The following is a 17926-nucleotide window of genomic DNA, read 5'->3' as shown; positions in this document are numbered from 1 at the left end:
TGTTCAGAAAGTAGTTTATACCTATATAAAATAGCACCTCTTATCTGTTTAGCTATAAATGCTTTCTAAACTTTACTGTCCAACATCTCATTCTAAACATACGGTATGTTGTCCACACTGTCCAGTTAGTATGACTAAAAAGAGGTATTGACACTCCTGGTATAGCTGTTGGTTTTACTACTGATCTTTTTCTCTTTCCTTATTTTCAAGTTCTTATTTTCAGCGAGTAACGCTGATGAGGCACAAGGAGAATTTTCCACTGTAGTCATGAAGAAGAAAAATATACAATGGAGAGGGAAAAGAGAAAGTCAACAGAAACACCTTTATTTCAGTTATCAATGAAAATAAATCAAACCATGCAACAGTAAATGTAGTGAATACCCAGCCAGCTGGAAGCATTTGTATTTTGCTGCTTTTTCTTAAGCTGAGATGAGCTGCCACAGGTGAGGGTGTAGGCATCTTGTGTTCCTGACAGACAGACAGACAGTAAAGACACAGGCACAGTCCACAGACTGAAGACTCCTGTGGTATAAAAGACATTTTAAATTTGTTGATTGACATCACCTTCTTCACCTTTTTAAACAATGGTGTTCATAAAATACTCCACGTTAGAGCTTGTCTCCTCCAAAACCACTGAAAGGGTTCAGGAAGAAAACCAGCATCTGTGCCGTAAGTACCAGCCAAGTCGCGTGCCATGTCCTGTGGGGTGGAGGGTCTGAGCAGGCAAAACCTCAGACCCCACGCAGGGCTGGAATGCCTTCACCCCATTCTGCAGTGGCTCTCAGGGCCAGTTAAGGAATGGCCCAGGGAGCACAGAGAATTCTGCACTGTCCTCACCAGCTTCAAAAAGACAGTTGTCATGAGAGGGGAATCTGAGAGTAGGGTGGTTTTAGAAGACAAGTAAAGGGGGACCTTCCTGGGACACTGGCAGGGATATAGCCCTTTTTTTATTATCTATCATGAAAGAAGAAAGGTCCCTGATGATTGTCTGCTGCTTAAGGCTTCCATGACAATTAGGAGTTTGCCACTCTTACACTGTCTAATAACTTGCTTTTGTTAGTTTTAACTTACCAGAAAATACCTGGACATCCAGAGAGCAGCTCAAGAAGCATCTATTGCTCCCACCACTCTTAATGCAGTGCAGCCATACCTTGGGTGACATATTATCAGCAAGGGACCTTTTGACTCTAAATGGAATAAAACAAATACTCACAGAAGTAAAACATCTACCTACACCCCACTAACAAACTGGCATGCAGCTGCTTTTGTAGCTGGTACCTGAGAGCACCCACACAGTTGATAGGCTGTTTAGACAGAAAATGAAAATGAAACAAAATCACTGGAAGATCACACCACATAAGTAATTTTCAATATCATGAGCAAACCTACTCATACAGAGAAACAAAAGTAAATAGAAGAATGGGCTAGACAAGAACAGGAAAGGAAGCATCAAAATCCCTCAAAGTATCTCCTGTTTCTGGGGTTGTTTTTTGCTTGTTTTTATGAGTTTCAACATCCCTAGCATCATGCCTTGCTAAAAAGTAAAGCGGGATACCAGGAACCATGACTCGTACCACTTAACTGGACAGACCATCAGATCTGACTATAACCACATGGCCATCAGACACATGAGGAATGGAAATGTATTTACCAGACACCTTACCAACACAATCCTTTTTATTCCAGTGTAACTTGTAGTTAGAGTGACACAGGCATTCATAGTCTCCCAGCACGTTCACACACAGCTGCTGGCAACCACCATTGTTGATGCTACATTCATTAATATCTACAGAGGAAAGGCAAAAATACTTAAAAAAAATTTACTCTTCTCAAAGTTCTGTATTCCAAGTCCATTCTGGTTAACATGTACACAAACACTGCTTAGTACGGTTTGGAAAAGACTTTAGGAATGCTATCTGAACACCCACCTTGAAACAGTTTGTCTTCATGGAAATCCTTTGATAAAAGTCAAAATAGACCAAATATTGGTGAAGGGGAGATGCTAGCTATGTCCTTAAACTTCATAATTAAACAATATTCAGCCTCAGCAATATGATAACAAAGGCGATGAAATAAAAAACTGCATTGCACTGTGGTTACTTAATATTTCTAATTTGAAATAGAGACAAACAACATGGACAGGATTCATACTGGTCAGTCCTCCAAAGTACTCTGACAGATACAACTACTGTGGAACACTGTTTGACTTTGTGGGCAAACACCACCATTGTCCCTTTTGGCCAATTAGCCAATTTCAGGGCCTTCTCCTGCCCAATAAATGCCATTAGGAGGAGAAACTACTGACAACACAACATACTGCTTTTGGTACAAACTTGCATACTGATGCAGATTATACCACTCACTAGTGCTGTATCCCAGAGGTCAATACCAAGGCCAATACTGTTTATTGTCTTCATTAATCCTGGATGATGGGACAAGAGTTCACCCTCAGCAAGTTTGCAGATGACACAAAACTGGGAGGAGTGGCTGATACACCAGATGGTTGTGCCACTATTCAGAGGGATCTTGACTGGCTGGAGAAATGGGTCAATAGGAATCTCATGAATTTCAACAAAGGGAAATGCAAAGTTCTATGTCTTTGTTGCTCAGATCTGCTCTAATGATTGCTTCACTTGTCTCCCATAGCTTGATGGCAATTACACATAAACCTACAAAACTGCCATCAAGAAACCTCTTGCAAGTCCCACAAAGTTCATGCAACTGAGGGTATTCTACATACACTTTTGTTATTGGTAATAAGTTCCATAACCATTTGTTCCCCCCTCTAAGTAACAATTTGTTAGAAAGCACTGTAAAACACATTACAAAACAGATCTGATCTCTGAGGAAGATCTGCTGTTAACAACTGAGACAGCAGGGGTAGGAATGAGCAGCAGATCAATGATGAAGGAAGGGAACATCTTAAACTGGCACTGCTGCCCAAGATACTACAAAATCAGCCAAAATCTTTGGTTTTCATTGACCTTTTGTTAGGATGCTGCATGCAACGGCAATCTATTATCTCCAGCACTTAGTGTCTCCTTCCACAGAGATCAGAAAGTGTGTATTCAATATCCCTACCAGCTTTGACACAGCCTGCGATTGCCAGTCAATGAAGGACTTACTGAGTACAGGGATTAACATCTTCTGCACAGGAGTATGATAAGAAAAGACCCATTAGCAGTCAACAGCAAAATTACAGTTCCTTTCCTTCACTGGTGGCCAAAATAAATGGAATTAATGCAGAGGAATTAACGAGAACAGAGTTCTTTTAACAAGTAGAATCATAGAATCAACCAGGTTGGAAGAGACCTCAAAGATCATCGAGTCCAACCCTACCGTGGTCACTAGCCCATGGCACTAAGTGCCACATCCAGTCTCAGCTTGAAACCCTCCAGGGATGGTGAATCCACCACCTCCCTGGGCAGCACATTCCTATGCCTGAGCACTCTCTCTGGAAAAAATCTCTTCCTAATATCCAACCTAACCCTCCCCTGGCAGAGCTTGAGTCTGTGCCCTCTTGTCCTGCTGCTGGTTGCCTGGGAGAAGAGACCAACCCCCACCTGACTCCAACCTCCTGTCAGGGAGTTGCAGAGGGTGAGAAGGTCTCCCCTGAGCCTTCTCGTCTCCAGGCTGAACACCCCCAGCTCCCTCAGCCTCTCCTCATGGCACTTGTGCTCCAGTCCCTTCACCAGCCTCGTTGCTCTGCTCTGGACCTGCTCCAGCACCTCAGTATCCTTCCTGAGCTGAGGGGCCCAGAGCTGATCACGGGATTCAAGGTGTGGCCTCACCAGCACTGAGTCCAGGGGCAGAATCACCTCCTGGCCCTGCTGACCACTCTGTTCCTGATCCAGGCCAGGATGCCATTGGCCTTCTGGGCCACCTGAGCACACTGCTGGCTCCTGTTCAGCTTTCTATTTATCCAAACTCCCAGGTCCCTTTCTGAGGGAGCACATGAACAGTGTTATTCATTATCCAGACACATTTACCTGTTCATCAGGATAAAACACAGTGATGTCGTAGCCCTTTAAACTTCTCTGCAGACTTTCTAGAGGTAGAGGTTAGAATAGAACAGGCACACAGAGATTTCTGAATTGTTATCGTCAAGTTCAAGTGTACTCATTCTGCCTCAGAAATAAATAGGTCTTACTCAGAATTAAGTAGCATATGAAGTCAGTGAAGTTTTGTGGAGTCAGTAAGGTCTTGTCTAGACCTTATATAAAATTAGTTTAATTCCACTGAGTGTCCCCGTTATTCATTTCCTCATGTTAATTCTGGGAATTTGTCACACAAATATTCACACTTGACACATCAGGGTTCTGTGAACATCTTTCTCTTTCCTTGAACTGTTCTTGTAGGAAAAACATAAAAGATTTAAGAGTATTAATCTTGGCCAATGTAAATTAGTGGTACGAGATCAGCTCAATTTCAATCTATATCACATGAGGATCTGGCATATGCACAGACAACCTGCAGAAGCATAATTTTCAAAGTTATTCAGAGCTTCCTGTTCTTTAAGCCCTATTCTACTGACTTTTCATTGAAATCAATGACACTTCTGAAAATTGCACAAAATTGCAGTTTTTAACATCCAAATGCAAAACCCATCAGTTTGTCCTAATAGTTACAGGTGCTTTCTGGATGCATGGTGTGAAGGTAAAATCATTTGGGCAAAGACAGAATAAGCAGGATTAGTTTCTACTTTTGCTATGTCTCATTATGAAGGCAAAGAGCAAAATTTACTTCATAGGCCTACTGCATATACCTAGGCTTGTGTCTTACACAGACACTAACTAGACCTGTGGCAACAGCCCTCTGTCATCATGGCCTGTACTGTCTTTCTGTAACTCACCTCCACAGTGTATGAAGCCATAGAGAGCATATCCTTTGTTGCAAGTACACTCGAAGGTGCCTGGATGATTGATGCACGTGTGGTCACATGTGCGTTCAAAAGAGCATTCATCAATGTCTGCAAGTGTTAAAGGGATGCATCAGTATCCTTCAGGCTGACAAGGGAGCCCTGATGAGCTAGCACAGTTGGATGCAGAGATGTGCAGATTAATGTAAACTAAGCAAATTCTTGTAAGGCAAATAATGAAGCATAATGAAATGAAAACCTTTAGAAGAGCACTTACCTTGCCAAACAAACATTTTCTTGGCAAACACAAAAACTGCTGTTACATTTTTAAAATTATGTTTAAAACAAATTACTTCCCTTCTATGGGAGGAGAAAACTGCTGACAAAACTCTTATTAAGAAAAGTCTATAAAAGAAGTCTATAAAAGAAAATATCACCTTTGTTTGTTCCCCCTGAATGAAAGCAAAGGCCACACTTTTCATTCTATACGAATGTGCAGTGCCTGACTTAAGCCTGCTGAAAATCACCATGTTCTTCGAGAGAGAATGTTCATTATATCACAAAAAGTACCTAAAATTTCTGTGCTAGCCCATTAAGCATGCCATGTAAGAATGCTGCAAAGCACAAAAACATTCACATCAACTTCACTGACAAATTGCAAAAATCTTTTTTCTTGGGCTTTAGCATGCTTCAAGGTATCACTTTTGAAACAGTCTAGGGAAAGTAATAGAAGGGAGATACAAGTCTTTAAAATGAATTTTCATAAACAGATTCCATTACAAAAAAGACACATAAACTATCCTAAAAATTGGGTGTTTGTATAATAAGTTTGCTCCATATAAATAGTTGTTCTTCCTTGTCTGATTTAGAAAGTATAAGAACAAAATTCTTTTCTGTTCGGCTTTCTGAAATTCATCATTGATGTCAGCTGGCTGTTGGAAATGGCATAATTCACCAACTGGCTGATTGACTTTACATTATTTCATGCTGTAGCTTTTCCAAAACCACAGACCATCTTGATCTTTACATTTTCATCCATTTAAGCAGCTTAAACAGGATTGCTAACTCTATATGTACAAACCATTATACAGTAAAACAAATATGCTTTGTAAGTCTCACAGGAGAAATCCACATCATCCACAAAATCAAATGCTTTATGATGTTTTAGGGAATAGTGATTCCAGTCTGTCTACAGGCCTATAATTTCATAGATCGCATCATATCTTTTTTTCCCCCTCAAATAATGAATTCACGGCAACTCAATGTCCCATTAAGAAAAAGTCATTTCACTGCAATGGAGAATCAGTCAGTAAGATGGACAGAGAGATATTGTCTATTTTTACCTGCAAATTATTGTAAGATCATTAAGGCAGGAGGAAGCATTAGCCTCACAGAAAGCTTTTCGATATGATGCTGTCTCTGTTGCTTCCAGATAATAGTTCACTGTGCCATTAAACATATCTCCTATGATAGTATCAAGCCAACTGTATTAATTCAACAGCTGTTTCAGAAGAAAAAAATCCAAAACTGAGCAATGGAAATTATTCTGGGGCTCATTATCACTTCATTATTTTAGGAGATGTCCAAGCCACGCTGATTTGTCCTACTTTGTTCTACTATTGTCTCTCCAGTGCACATACCTTGACAGGATTTCTCATCTGTTAATAATTTAAATCCTTTTCTGCAGCTGCAATCAAAACTGCCAACAGTGTTCTTACAGAAATGAACACAGCCTCCATTATTGGACTGGCATTCATCAATATCTGTAACGAAAAAAACACTTCAGCAAATAAACACAGCGCACTCAACATACTTCCACTGCCAGATCCAGACAACAGTCACGGCCGATTGGTTAGAGGAGCCCAGAAACAAAATCTAGTGAGACTACCACAAACAGTAAGGAAGATCAGATCCAACTCTTCAGAATGACCTGGCTCATTCAGCCCCAGGCCAGTGTTATTTGCTCTCATTTAACATATTGCTGTCAGTTTTGGGTATATGTGTTCATAAATGACCATTTCCCTAAGTTCTGTCAGAAAACATTTTGACTCCAACATGCTCTAAAAGGTTTTAGCATTTTAAACATCCTCTCCATTTCCTCTTCAGAAGCCCTGCAGAAATGTCAGGCAGAGACTTTCTGAGCTAACTCCATCCTTTTCATGACAGTATTAGAATGAGGCCTTTATCTAGTATTAATTGACTCAGGCATGGGGATTTCATAATTTTTGCTTAGCAGAACAGTCTTAACATCTAATTATTGGAAAATGTATTCTAATACAAAACCTAACTGTCCCTTTGCTCCCTGCCAGTACTCTCATTAGAGCTGGTTGGACCAGTACATATTTATAAAACACATCTCTGTTTACACACTGATATTTACTCACAAACTGCTGACTGTGAGTAAACAGCAGACTATTAGACGGTATACCTGTGAGCACCCACATACCTGCCTCTTCCATTACTGACGTCTACTTTACCACAGACCAGTATTATTTCCTACCAAATCTCACCTGTGAAAAATGAGGCCATCTTGGCACAAGAGGTGGAAGTGGCAAGAGGGAGGGCAGAGCAGAAGAGATTCTCTGCACGTGATACACCTGATGTGATGCAAATCATGCCCCTACCTCTAGCTGCAGTCCTTTCTCTGGTCAGATTACACATACTGGCTTTCCTCTGGACACTAGTTTACCTTAGTCTGGAGGTTAAAACCTTACAGCAAAGTGTGGGTACACACGTGTCCATGAGTATAAAACTCACCTTTACATGTCTTTCCATCAAACTGGAGTGTGAACCCAACGGGACAGCTGCAGTGAACTCCAGTTGATGTATCTTTACATGTACGATCACAGCCGCCATTATTCACCGCACACGTTTCTAGACAACAAGATAAAGCTGAAGTTTGCTCAGGAACATTATAAAGGCAACAAGAAACATCATGTGATACAAGGCACATTTCAAACACACTGCTATTCAATCACTTATAGTCTAGTATACACGAGCAGCTACTAAATATATGTGTTGGCAAAAATCCTGCCTCAGCTATTTCCAGGTATTTTGTGGAGTCTCTACAAACTAAGATACTGTCCTCTGGGTATTCTTGTCCTTAAACACAAATCCCTGTCTCCTTAGTGATGGACCTGTTACTGTCAATCTGTCTCCTTATGCCCCCACTCAATCCTGGCTGATCCTCTGACAATTCCCACCAACGCTCAGACACCTGGTTACACTCAGCACTACTAAACCAGTTTTCTTAAATCCCTCCCAACACACCTTCCCATGCTACCTGTGCTCCCAGTCATGGTGTATTACACCCACACTGTGCTCCTTCAGGCTGGTAATCCAGGCACCATCTCAACTTAATGTGTGTTCTTCTAACTTCCCCCTATGCAAACTATGGCTAAATCTCAGCAAACCTTTCTGGCCAACACCCCTAAAACATGGTTCTTCATATCCAATTAAACAGAAATAATTCACTCTTTGGCATTCATCCCCTTGTAGCCAGTCTAACCACCTCAGTCAGTCTTAACAGTCTTTTCACTGGCTGGACAAATGCAATTTTATATAGCACATATTGATTCAGAGAGCTGCAAAGAACATTCTCTCTCTCTCTGCTTTCTGACCTTCTCTTTCCAGCTCTGTCTCCTAGTTCTGTGCAGCATCAAGCATAAACTACTTATTCTCAAATTTTGAGAGCTTTACTGGTTTATTCTCTCCCAATGTCTCATCTCACATTCAGTACTGGAAGGCTGTGTCCAACCCCAAGGGAAGACACTCAGAATGCCTCTTCTTCATTCCTCTTTCCACAGAAATGTCACTTTTTCTGTCTGAATATGAATTTGGAAGGTCAGGGCTAGCCCTGTACTTCTGGTAGTTTCTTCCTCAGGCTCTCTGCTTCAAGCCACTATTGTGGCAAATGCCAGTAAGCACAGTAAATCACCCTGACTGCTTGGAGAAAGGGCTTGTGAGAGAAGGACATACACTGACCCAGTTGCCCTGGGAACACAGTGATTGTTTCTCACGCCAGTGCCTTCCCTGTAGTAACAGAGCCCCAGAGTCTGACATTCTGGGCCAGATGCAAACACCCCTAGGAAGAATAAGATAGCCTTGTACCCTAATGTGTCCTTTTAGATGCAATCCACCACAGAGCACAAGTCTCTTCCATGCAGAAGTAGAATTTCAATTGAATAGAAGCAGGTAAAACATGGCTTCCTCCACAATCTAGACTAAAAAAACCGAGTAAAACTGCAGCTCAGAGGGAATTGTACTGCATTCCCACGGTGAATTACAACCATGGAATCATATGCTGCTTGAAGGGCAAGTTCCTGATCCCTCCTACTGACTGTCAGAGCACATGTAATTTCTTGCACATTATGGAATAATATTATTTCTTTAAGAAAGAGTGGAGCATCTCAGGCAGAATGCAGCCCAGAGGTGATGGTTACAATAAAAAAACCCAAACAAACCCGCACTAATTTTTCAATACAGGAGGTTTCAACAAACAGCAAAATTATCTTGAAATAGCACTTTTACCCATAAGCAACCGTCGCTTCACCCTCTTGTCCACATCAGCCGCTGCTGTGGTGTTTCCCTCTGAAATTTCAACAGAAGCCTCTTCCCTCTCTGTAAGGAACAAGTAAAAAGCAAATGAGTAAAGGTGCCCTGACAAGAAACCTCATCTGACTTTCAATACATACACACATGCGAACAGCTGCATCACACACTGAAACATCACAATTAGAACTGACTAGTCAGAAATAAATTATTTTTAAACAGAAAGTAAGAATGAAAATCATGAAGGCCCTTCTGTCAAAGCCATAAAAATACTCTGCTTTTGTGGCTTCCTTACAAATCATGTTTGCTTCAGTATTCCTAACAAAACAAAAGATGTGCTGCAGATGTTGTAAACAGCAACAAGATGAAAGAACTAATTGAACTGTCATGAACTGTTCTGTTAAGAGCCCACTGTCATCATCTATCATGGACCAATACAAGGACCAGCCAGTTACGCCTGAGCATTTGATTTCAATCAACAGCCAACAAACTCTTCCAGAGGCTGGAAGAGTTTATAAAGCTTAAGTATTTTCTTTACTGGATGACTGCTTAGAAAAAGTTATCCACTAAATGATTTCAGAGTTCTGGTTTTAACAGACGTGCTCTTTGGTTACACTCTCTGGCTCATGCTATACGAGAAACTGAACCCAAAATATCCTAGAAGGAAGGTTAGTCTCTGTTTAATGACAGGCCTTGTGCTTCAGAGAGACCAGTGATAATTACAGACTGCAATAGTATTAGGTAGCTACTTACATAGGGAAATATGATTTGCCTTGACCAAATCAATTCACTCATGGGCTAGCAGGTTTCTTAGTTTCGAATTTCTTGGCATTTTCTAGGCATACTATTATGAGGAGCATTAACCATGTACACACAGCAACACCATACCACCCTAGAGTTGATCATCAACAGAAAAATACTTCCCTCCACCATATACTGACCCAGGCAGGTTTTCCCATCCACATGCATGATGTACTTGGGGTGACATCCACAAATAGGTCCATTATCAGCATCATCACATGTGTGCTGACAGCCCCCATTTCCATGATTACATGTTACTAGGAAGAAAATGCATGTCACATCTCAAGTACTTCCAGCATTTTTAAAAGACAGTGTGCAATTCTGTTTCCATTTGACCATCCAATACACTTTCCTAACACGTCCCTTTCCTGAAGAATTCTGCGAGACTGAAACACTGCTGAGCTCTCTTGTGGAGCTGAACTTCCCACCATTATAAATGATGGCACAACTCCCAAACTACAGACACTGTAACAAATAATAGACTGGTGTGAGTGTCCAGAAAAAGCATTGATCTTAGTTTAATTCAAATGCACACAATTGAGGCGTGTCATCCCAATTTAGTTATAACACACCAAATCCCACATCACTGCAAATAGAACGCTATATGTTCACTTTGGGAAATCATAAGCATATGCAGAATGTTGCATACAAATGCAGCTCCTCTGATTCCTGGACAGTTCAAATCCTGGTCGGCATTCACAGGCAACTCCTCCTTTGGGTGTTTCTCTGCAGATGTGGGCACAGCCATGATCTTTATTCATGCAGCTCATGCCTTCTGCAAAACAAGGCAAGTGCAAGAGCATCAGCATCCTCAGCATCTCTGTGTGCAGGCAATAGCCAAAGTCACTTCAACACAAACACATACAACAGCCTGCTACTTCTGAGAAGACCCTACAATGTCAAGACAAGAAGTATCAGCTTACAGACAGGAAAGGCAGGAAGTCCAGTCCTGCAAAGTCAATGGCCCCAAGGGTTCTCCTTCTGTGATCTTTTCTGTACCCACGTTCTTTGACTGCAAGGTCAAAAAGCAACATCCATAGATACGTACAGCACCTGAGTTCTCATCCAATGCTCTCACTTTATAAAACCTCCTAATTTCTTTTATAAAAATTTCAAGGTGCCCAATACCTGGCAAGATTAAAGCCTAAAGTGAAGTTATTATTTCTCTGCTTAAGCAAGCAGCATCCAGACACAGGTATGTTTAGGCCAACAGTCACAAGTCATCCCAGTATTGATTACAGGCCTACAAAGCTGATTCCCAAAGCAATAACCTACCCCAGCAGTGACCAAGCAGTGACCAGGCAGACATGCAGACTGTACATATGCCATATGTCAATTCTCTTTTTTACTAACCATTTTGTTTTCAATTTTTTTCTGATTTCGATAAGTACTACTTTTACTAGTATTGCTTTTAATAGTATCACTCCAAATAATCCCCCTGGGGATTATCACAGGTTTCTGTATTTCTACACACCTTCACATCCAGGCAGAAGTTAGTGCCGGTGCCTGCTTTAACTGAATGAAAAAGCAGTGTGACACCAGTGACTCTCTTCCCTTTGCTGCACTTCCCAAAAACATCGTCATTTTTATCTCTGACAGTTACAAGCGTTTCATGCACAGCACTCAATGACTGCTGGAGTATCTTGTCTGGCCTTTGCAAGAAGATGAAGTCAATTAAACAGGGTAGAATAGTTCTTAAAATTATTGTAAAGGCTTCTTTCACCTTGTCCCATGGTTCAATGAAATTACTGCCTTTGTCATTGGCAAAATGGTGACACAATTTGTACACAAGCAACATAAAACCACACAGCAGCTGGCTGAGTTGTCAAATGGGATCATTAGACCAAATTTTAAAGTGTTTCTTTTAACAGTATACCACAGATTTTTGATGAAGTCTTCTATAGTGCTACAAAACTGGGAGAGAAGACAACTGAATGCTCTCCTCAAGTATATGGAGAATATACCTATGACATCAAATTCCCTGCCTTGGCACATTTGACTTTAATAAGACAAGTTACACCAAAATGCTTTTTCTTCTTGATGAGAACATTGCATCTGAGGAGACTAAGTGGAGCATATTTTGGCTGCAAGGGCTTATCCCACATCACCTCAGTGGACTTCTACAGAGTTAAGCAGTTGCACAGAGGCAGAATGAAAAATGAGACTATGCTGCTAAAAAGCTCTTTTTGCAGTGTTATTACTAAATGAAACAAACCCACTGCATTGTCAAACAGAGGTCAGCACATCACCATTATTCCACTACACTTCAATTAGGTCCTTGCTCTACAGTGCTATTCTCACCAGCTACAGTACCCTTTCTCTACTAAGACAGCTTTAAGCCACAAAAGGACGGACATTGCAGAGCCCAGATTATTCTGCTCTACTGGCTTTTTGATTCCTTTCCCACAGTGAGGACTCCCTACAAGTCCAACAAGACAATGAGGCTTCAAATCCTGCAGCACACAGACACAGCCCTAGGAGCCCACATGAAAGCTGTCATCCATTATCGTGTCAGTCAGGGAACAGACAACCTATAAGGCCACAAATTAGCTTCATTAACACCAGTGTTTTTGTGAAAGTTCTGGTCTCAAGCATGCAATATGATCTGGCCTGTTAGCTCTGAGGTGTTAGAGAGCATTAAGAGATTTAGCAGCTTAGTTTCTGTTAACAAACTTATTCTTTTGTCTCTACTGAGCTACCAAAGGGGAAACTGTTCAAGCAGGTACTTTGGCAAAGTTCACTGACACCAGACGAATGGTTTAAATGCTCCCTTTGAGACTGCTCTGTTCTGAGTGTGCAGAATTCAATTATGTCTCCACAGAAAGCTAAAACTGTACTTTCCAAACCAGGACACATTTTCACAACAAAGTACCCATTGTGTAACAAGGTACTCAACCAAACCCATCAAAATCAAGCTGAGCCAAAAGGCAACCTACATCTGCATAATAAATTCTAGCATTTACTATGAAACTGCTGCTTGTTTCCAAAGGTGGTAGATGATTTCTCTCAGCCCCATTTTATAAGGCTGTATTAAAGAGATGACTGTAAAGCTGTACATGCAGTGTGACTGTGAACTCCTTCATGGACACAAATTCTCCCAGGTCACATTGTTCCTGGCAGACTGTGGTCCAGAACTGAACCCCAAACAAATTTTAGTCAAATCCCACCATGTAATTCCTAGACACTCAATTTATCTTGCACAAGACGCTGCCCTAGTGACATATAAGTGTCTTGGGATGGATGACACTCAACTGTCGCACACAGCCAACAGAGCCAAATCCAGTGCCTGCCTCACCAAGCAGATCCCAAGCCAGATGAGTCCTTTCTGATGACTGGTCCTTTTTGAAGTTACCCAGCAAACCTGAGATCTGACCACTCCTGTCACTGGCAAAGACAGGCAAAAAAAGGAAGCACAGTATTTCCCTGCCATGTAATAAAAAAATTACTCTTTTACATGTATGATCTGTGTTCAAATCTTTTTATTTGTTTAGTTTTTTGCACAGATGATGTTGAGACATCATCCCAATCTGTTAAGAGCTTTAAGGCTCCATTTAGGGCACATTCAAACAGGCACTCAATCAGACAGAGTGGGAGGATGCAATTGTACAGAGAGCTACCAGAGATTGTCAGAGGTTCCCTCTATTAGCCAAATGGTGAGGAGCATTGGCACAGCCATCAGAACAGGACATCCCAGGAACACTTTAGCCTTTTATCATGCTTTGTACACCCTTGTGCTAAGGCAACTTTTCCAAAATAAACATTCTCCACAGTCAGAAGGACTTCAAGAGCGACAGCTGAGATGGTGCCCTATGTATGAGCTTTCAGTCCACATAGTGATTTCAATGTGGCTTTCATCTTGCAGATGCTGTTCACTCCTATTGATTCAGCCCAATGAGCAGACAGCTATGCCTGTGAAATACCACAAGAGAGAGCAGCAAGATTTACCATCCGTAACAACAGCAACCCCACGTGGTACTACATATTTACTCACAAAAAAACCCCTCGTTTCCCTTCAAATGTTTATATTCTCTAATATGGAGCAAGTTAAACACAGAAACAAGATATGCATGATTGCCCTGCCAGCTCCTTAAACAGCCTCCCAAGGTAAATTCGTTCTCCCAGCTCATTCAAAGAAGACAGCCAAGAATAAAAATAGGACTGTGCACAACTTCCCAGGACACTTTCAGTTCCTGTGGTTTAAGCAGGCACAACCATCCAGTCCCCCAGAGCATGCCTATGCCTCAGACCAATACTGTCAGATCAGAAGAAAAATCAGCTTTAATTATCAAACTCTCCTCTAATAGCTACCTGACCTTGAGTCCCATGTTACAGTAAGTGACAAGGCACCCTGAGGAGAGTTGCAAGATGATAGACTTTGAAGGGCAGATGACTCTCAGGCTCCCCTGTTACACTGCTTATGAGAAGCAATACAACAGCCCCAAGCCTCTCGAACTCTTCTATCTCAACTCCAGTACACTTTTTCCTGTGTATGTAAAGGCTAGTATTGCACACCACAAGGAAAGTCAATCAGGCATTAATGTATAAACTCTCTTAAGTGGGCTGAGAGACAGGGAAGGAAATATTCCCTCATATTACAAATAAGAAGCAAAACTGAATAGACGGTCTAGGCAGTAGGTGCCAAAGGCTGCTTTAATCAATGCTGTGAGGTCTCAGAAGAGAACTAAAAGTACATACACTGTGATGCATACACGGGGCAGAGAAAAGAAGTCCTAGGAATGAACAGAAAAGCAGAGAACGAAGAGAGGGGAAAGATAAAGCAGTGAGACTTGATTACAACAGACCTGCCCACCCAAGGGAAATAAAAAGTTAAAAAAAATGTGGGGAATCCCATGGAGCACTTTACAGTAATGGAGGGGAAGTGGGAACAAAACAGTCACAGCATGATAACCTGAAAAAATGGCTTTTAAAGAAAACAAAACAAATACTTTCGTATTTTACTAAGAAAAACAAAAGCATTTCAGGCAAAACCAGTTTTTTTTCTTAAGACAGGTTTTGATAAAAATATATTTCATCTAGCAGTTTTCAGAAAAAAAATGTATCTTTTTTTCCCCTCTGTTTTTCTCCTCAAAGAAAAAAAAACCCCTAAATTTAGTGGAAATCTAGCATTATGAAAAAAGGGCCTTTTTTCACAAAAAAAAGCAACCAAAAAGCCAACAAAAAAACCCTAAAACAAAAACCCACCAACCCAAAAAACAGAGGGAGAATTCCAAAGGTACAATTTAAGGAACAAATATTAATGATAGGAAATGCTGCTGCTGTTAGTTCAGAAGAGTAGTAGGTACTCAAGTAGCAGCAAGTATGAATAAAATGAGTTGGAAGTTTTTCCCTCCTTGGCATCAGACAAGACAAGGAGCTCAAGCAACTGATTTTCATCCTTAGACACACCACACCATCCATGCATGCACACAAACATACCTCACTGCTAGCAAGACAAGATGAAGGGAAATGCCTTGCCTCACTGCAGTCTTCCTGCTTGTCCCCACTCCTGGCTCAGCCCCCGCAGTGGCAAGCTGAGCAACAGCCTGAGAAACCACCATGCCTCACCCAATCCCTGTGAGATCAAGGCCCAGACCAGAGAAGCTGAGAATACAAATTGTTAATTCAAACAAAAGATCAACCCAGCTTTGTCAGATGACAGCCACCTCAGCACACTCATCTGTGGATGGCCATATATGTCTATAAATGTTGATCTCTTCACTATGGGGAGTTTTAAAGTGAGATTTGTTTACTCATGCTCAGGTTCTTCTTATAGGCATGCCAACAATAAGCCATAGATTAAAGAAAGCTTTGCAGCTTTAAATACTTCTTAGTAAGATTTTCACTGTACAATGGACAACTCCCTGATTTGAGCAGCCACTTGAAAGTATTCCCTAAGGGCATCCAAAATAATTTTGTACAATCTGATGTCTGATTAGATACCCAAGACTCTCTGATCTCTCAAAGGTTGATTCATAAAGGTTTCACTCAAAACGAAGAACAAGATTTGAATACCTCTGGTGCTAACAAACAGCAAATCTCTTAGCTGAAACCTAAACACTGTACAGGGAATCCAAATGGTAACTGAAGATAATGCAGGTATTGACCTATATCTAAAGCCAATGAAAATGGTCAGAACTTGCTGTCCTTCCATTTGTTGCCATTCTTTGGATCAGGACACAGCTGCATGACAGAGCATCAGGTACACTGGGAGTACAGCCTCTAACAAGGCATACACAATACTGCAGACATACAGGTGGGATCAAAGAGGCAGAAGGGATGAAGAATCTTAAAAGTCACTTAGAAGATTCTGACACACTGTTCCTTTTAAAAGGAGTGAGGACTTCGAGACCCTTCACAGCTTTGGAAACCTCAACCTAAAAATACTTTTGAAAATGCTTCAGAGATTGCAGTTAACTTCTGTCAGAAACTCCTGCTTGGTGTCTGGAGGGAAGCAGCCAGTACCTTCTGAGCGGTGGATGCAGGTATGCTGGTTATCACTCAAAAAGAACCCTTCTTTGCAGCGACATTCATAGCTCCCCACAGTGTTGATGCAAACATGTTGGCAACCACCATTGTTGAACATGCATTCATCTGTATCTGAAAGAGAGAAACAGAGAGAGATCAGCTTTGTACTAACACCAATACACTCCTATTGGCAGCAGCCACTCAACATGCAGTACAGACAGACATCATCTCGACGTGTAACCACCAAAGCAGCTGAGACACCCCAGGCTGGCCTGTTGCTGCTGTGTTGTCACCATTGGAGAAGTATATTTTTGCTGCTGCTCTTCCCCTGTTTGCAGTTTGCCCAAGCAGTCACAAGGCTCCCAACCAAGCAGGGTTGCTGGTTAGGGCTAAGGTGGAATAGCACCAGTGAGGCCAGAAGCAGGACTCCCCCACCACCCACAGGAATGCTCTCTACCCCTGGGGGCAGCTGGATGGCACTGCCACTCCGTGGCCTAGCACAGGCACACCTAGGTTGAGCAACCATACATAGCTCTGTCTTGCTCCATGGGATACAGTTTTGGCTCCAAACCCATCCAAACTATAAAAGGCGTTCTTCCAGAAGGTCCCTCATTCTGAAGCAAAGGTGGGACAAGAAAAATACAACCTTCAAAATAAATTTAGCTAAAAATCTATCCCCTGCTCCTGACTTCCCTCCTAGCTAGAATTCATACACCATATCTTTTCTGATGCTCAGTTTGATTTATCATCATCCTCCCTCAAGTTTTAAGCCATCACTACTTACCGTCAAGGCTGCTGCTATGTTGCCTGACTGCAATAAAGGACAAGAGCAGAAGTTCTGGAAACAGTTTTAGTGTTGATTTTGCAATAGTCTGAGCTTCAAGAATGCCAGAGAACACAGACTGGCTCTGTTTGCAAGATAACCAAGAGAACCAGAGAGTAGAAAAACTTCTGCCAAGCCTCTGAACACTCATCCCAATCTCCAGTTCTTTGCAATTTTACCCCTTAATAAGCACAGCTTTTTTGCAACCACTACAAGGAAATAATTTTCCTACCCTAATTTTCAGAAATGTCAATTTTAACAAGTAGAAATGCTCAGTCCCTTCAAAGCTGGACAAAACATTGCTGAGGCAAATCACTGGTTTCATTTGCAAATTCATATGTAACATCATGTTTGCTCTTTGTTCTGTTCATTGCTCCTGGCTAACAGTACATTATTTTTAATTTAACATTGTAGCATTTCTGGCAGAA

The 17926-nt window shown here is 41.4% G+C and overlaps 1 protein-coding gene across 1 annotated transcript in view; it reads right to left on the bottom strand.

Moving 5' to 3' along the window:
* The window catches only part of SCUBE2 (signal peptide, CUB domain, EGF-like 2), a gene marked incomplete at its 5' end in the record, with an annotated part of 38898 nt that overhangs the window by 18234 nt on the left and 2738 nt on the right, over window positions 1-17926 (bottom strand). The window contains 10 exons of the mRNA XM_009082745.1: window positions 382-468; window positions 1072-1185; window positions 1664-1786; window positions 4853-4969; window positions 6499-6621; window positions 7616-7732; window positions 9389-9478; window positions 10351-10467; window positions 10860-10985; window positions 16673-16807. Of these exons, the coding sequence (XP_009080993.1) occupies window positions 382-468; window positions 1072-1185; window positions 1664-1786; window positions 4853-4969; window positions 6499-6621; window positions 7616-7732; window positions 9389-9478; window positions 10351-10467; window positions 10860-10985; window positions 16673-16807 (1149 nt within the window). The remainder of the gene's footprint in view (window positions 1-381; window positions 469-1071; window positions 1186-1663; window positions 1787-4852; window positions 4970-6498; window positions 6622-7615; window positions 7733-9388; window positions 9479-10350; window positions 10468-10859; window positions 10986-16672; window positions 16808-17926) is intronic.

Source organism: Acanthisitta chloris, unplaced genomic scaffold (genome assembly GCF_000695815.1).
Source record: "Acanthisitta chloris isolate BGI_N310 unplaced genomic scaffold, ASM69581v1 scaffold37079, whole genome shotgun sequence".
Taxonomy (NCBI): domain Eukaryota; kingdom Metazoa; phylum Chordata; class Aves; order Passeriformes; family Acanthisittidae; genus Acanthisitta; species Acanthisitta chloris.
Note: the sequence above shows the minus strand (reverse complement) of the source record. Positions and strands in the feature narration are given on the sequence as shown.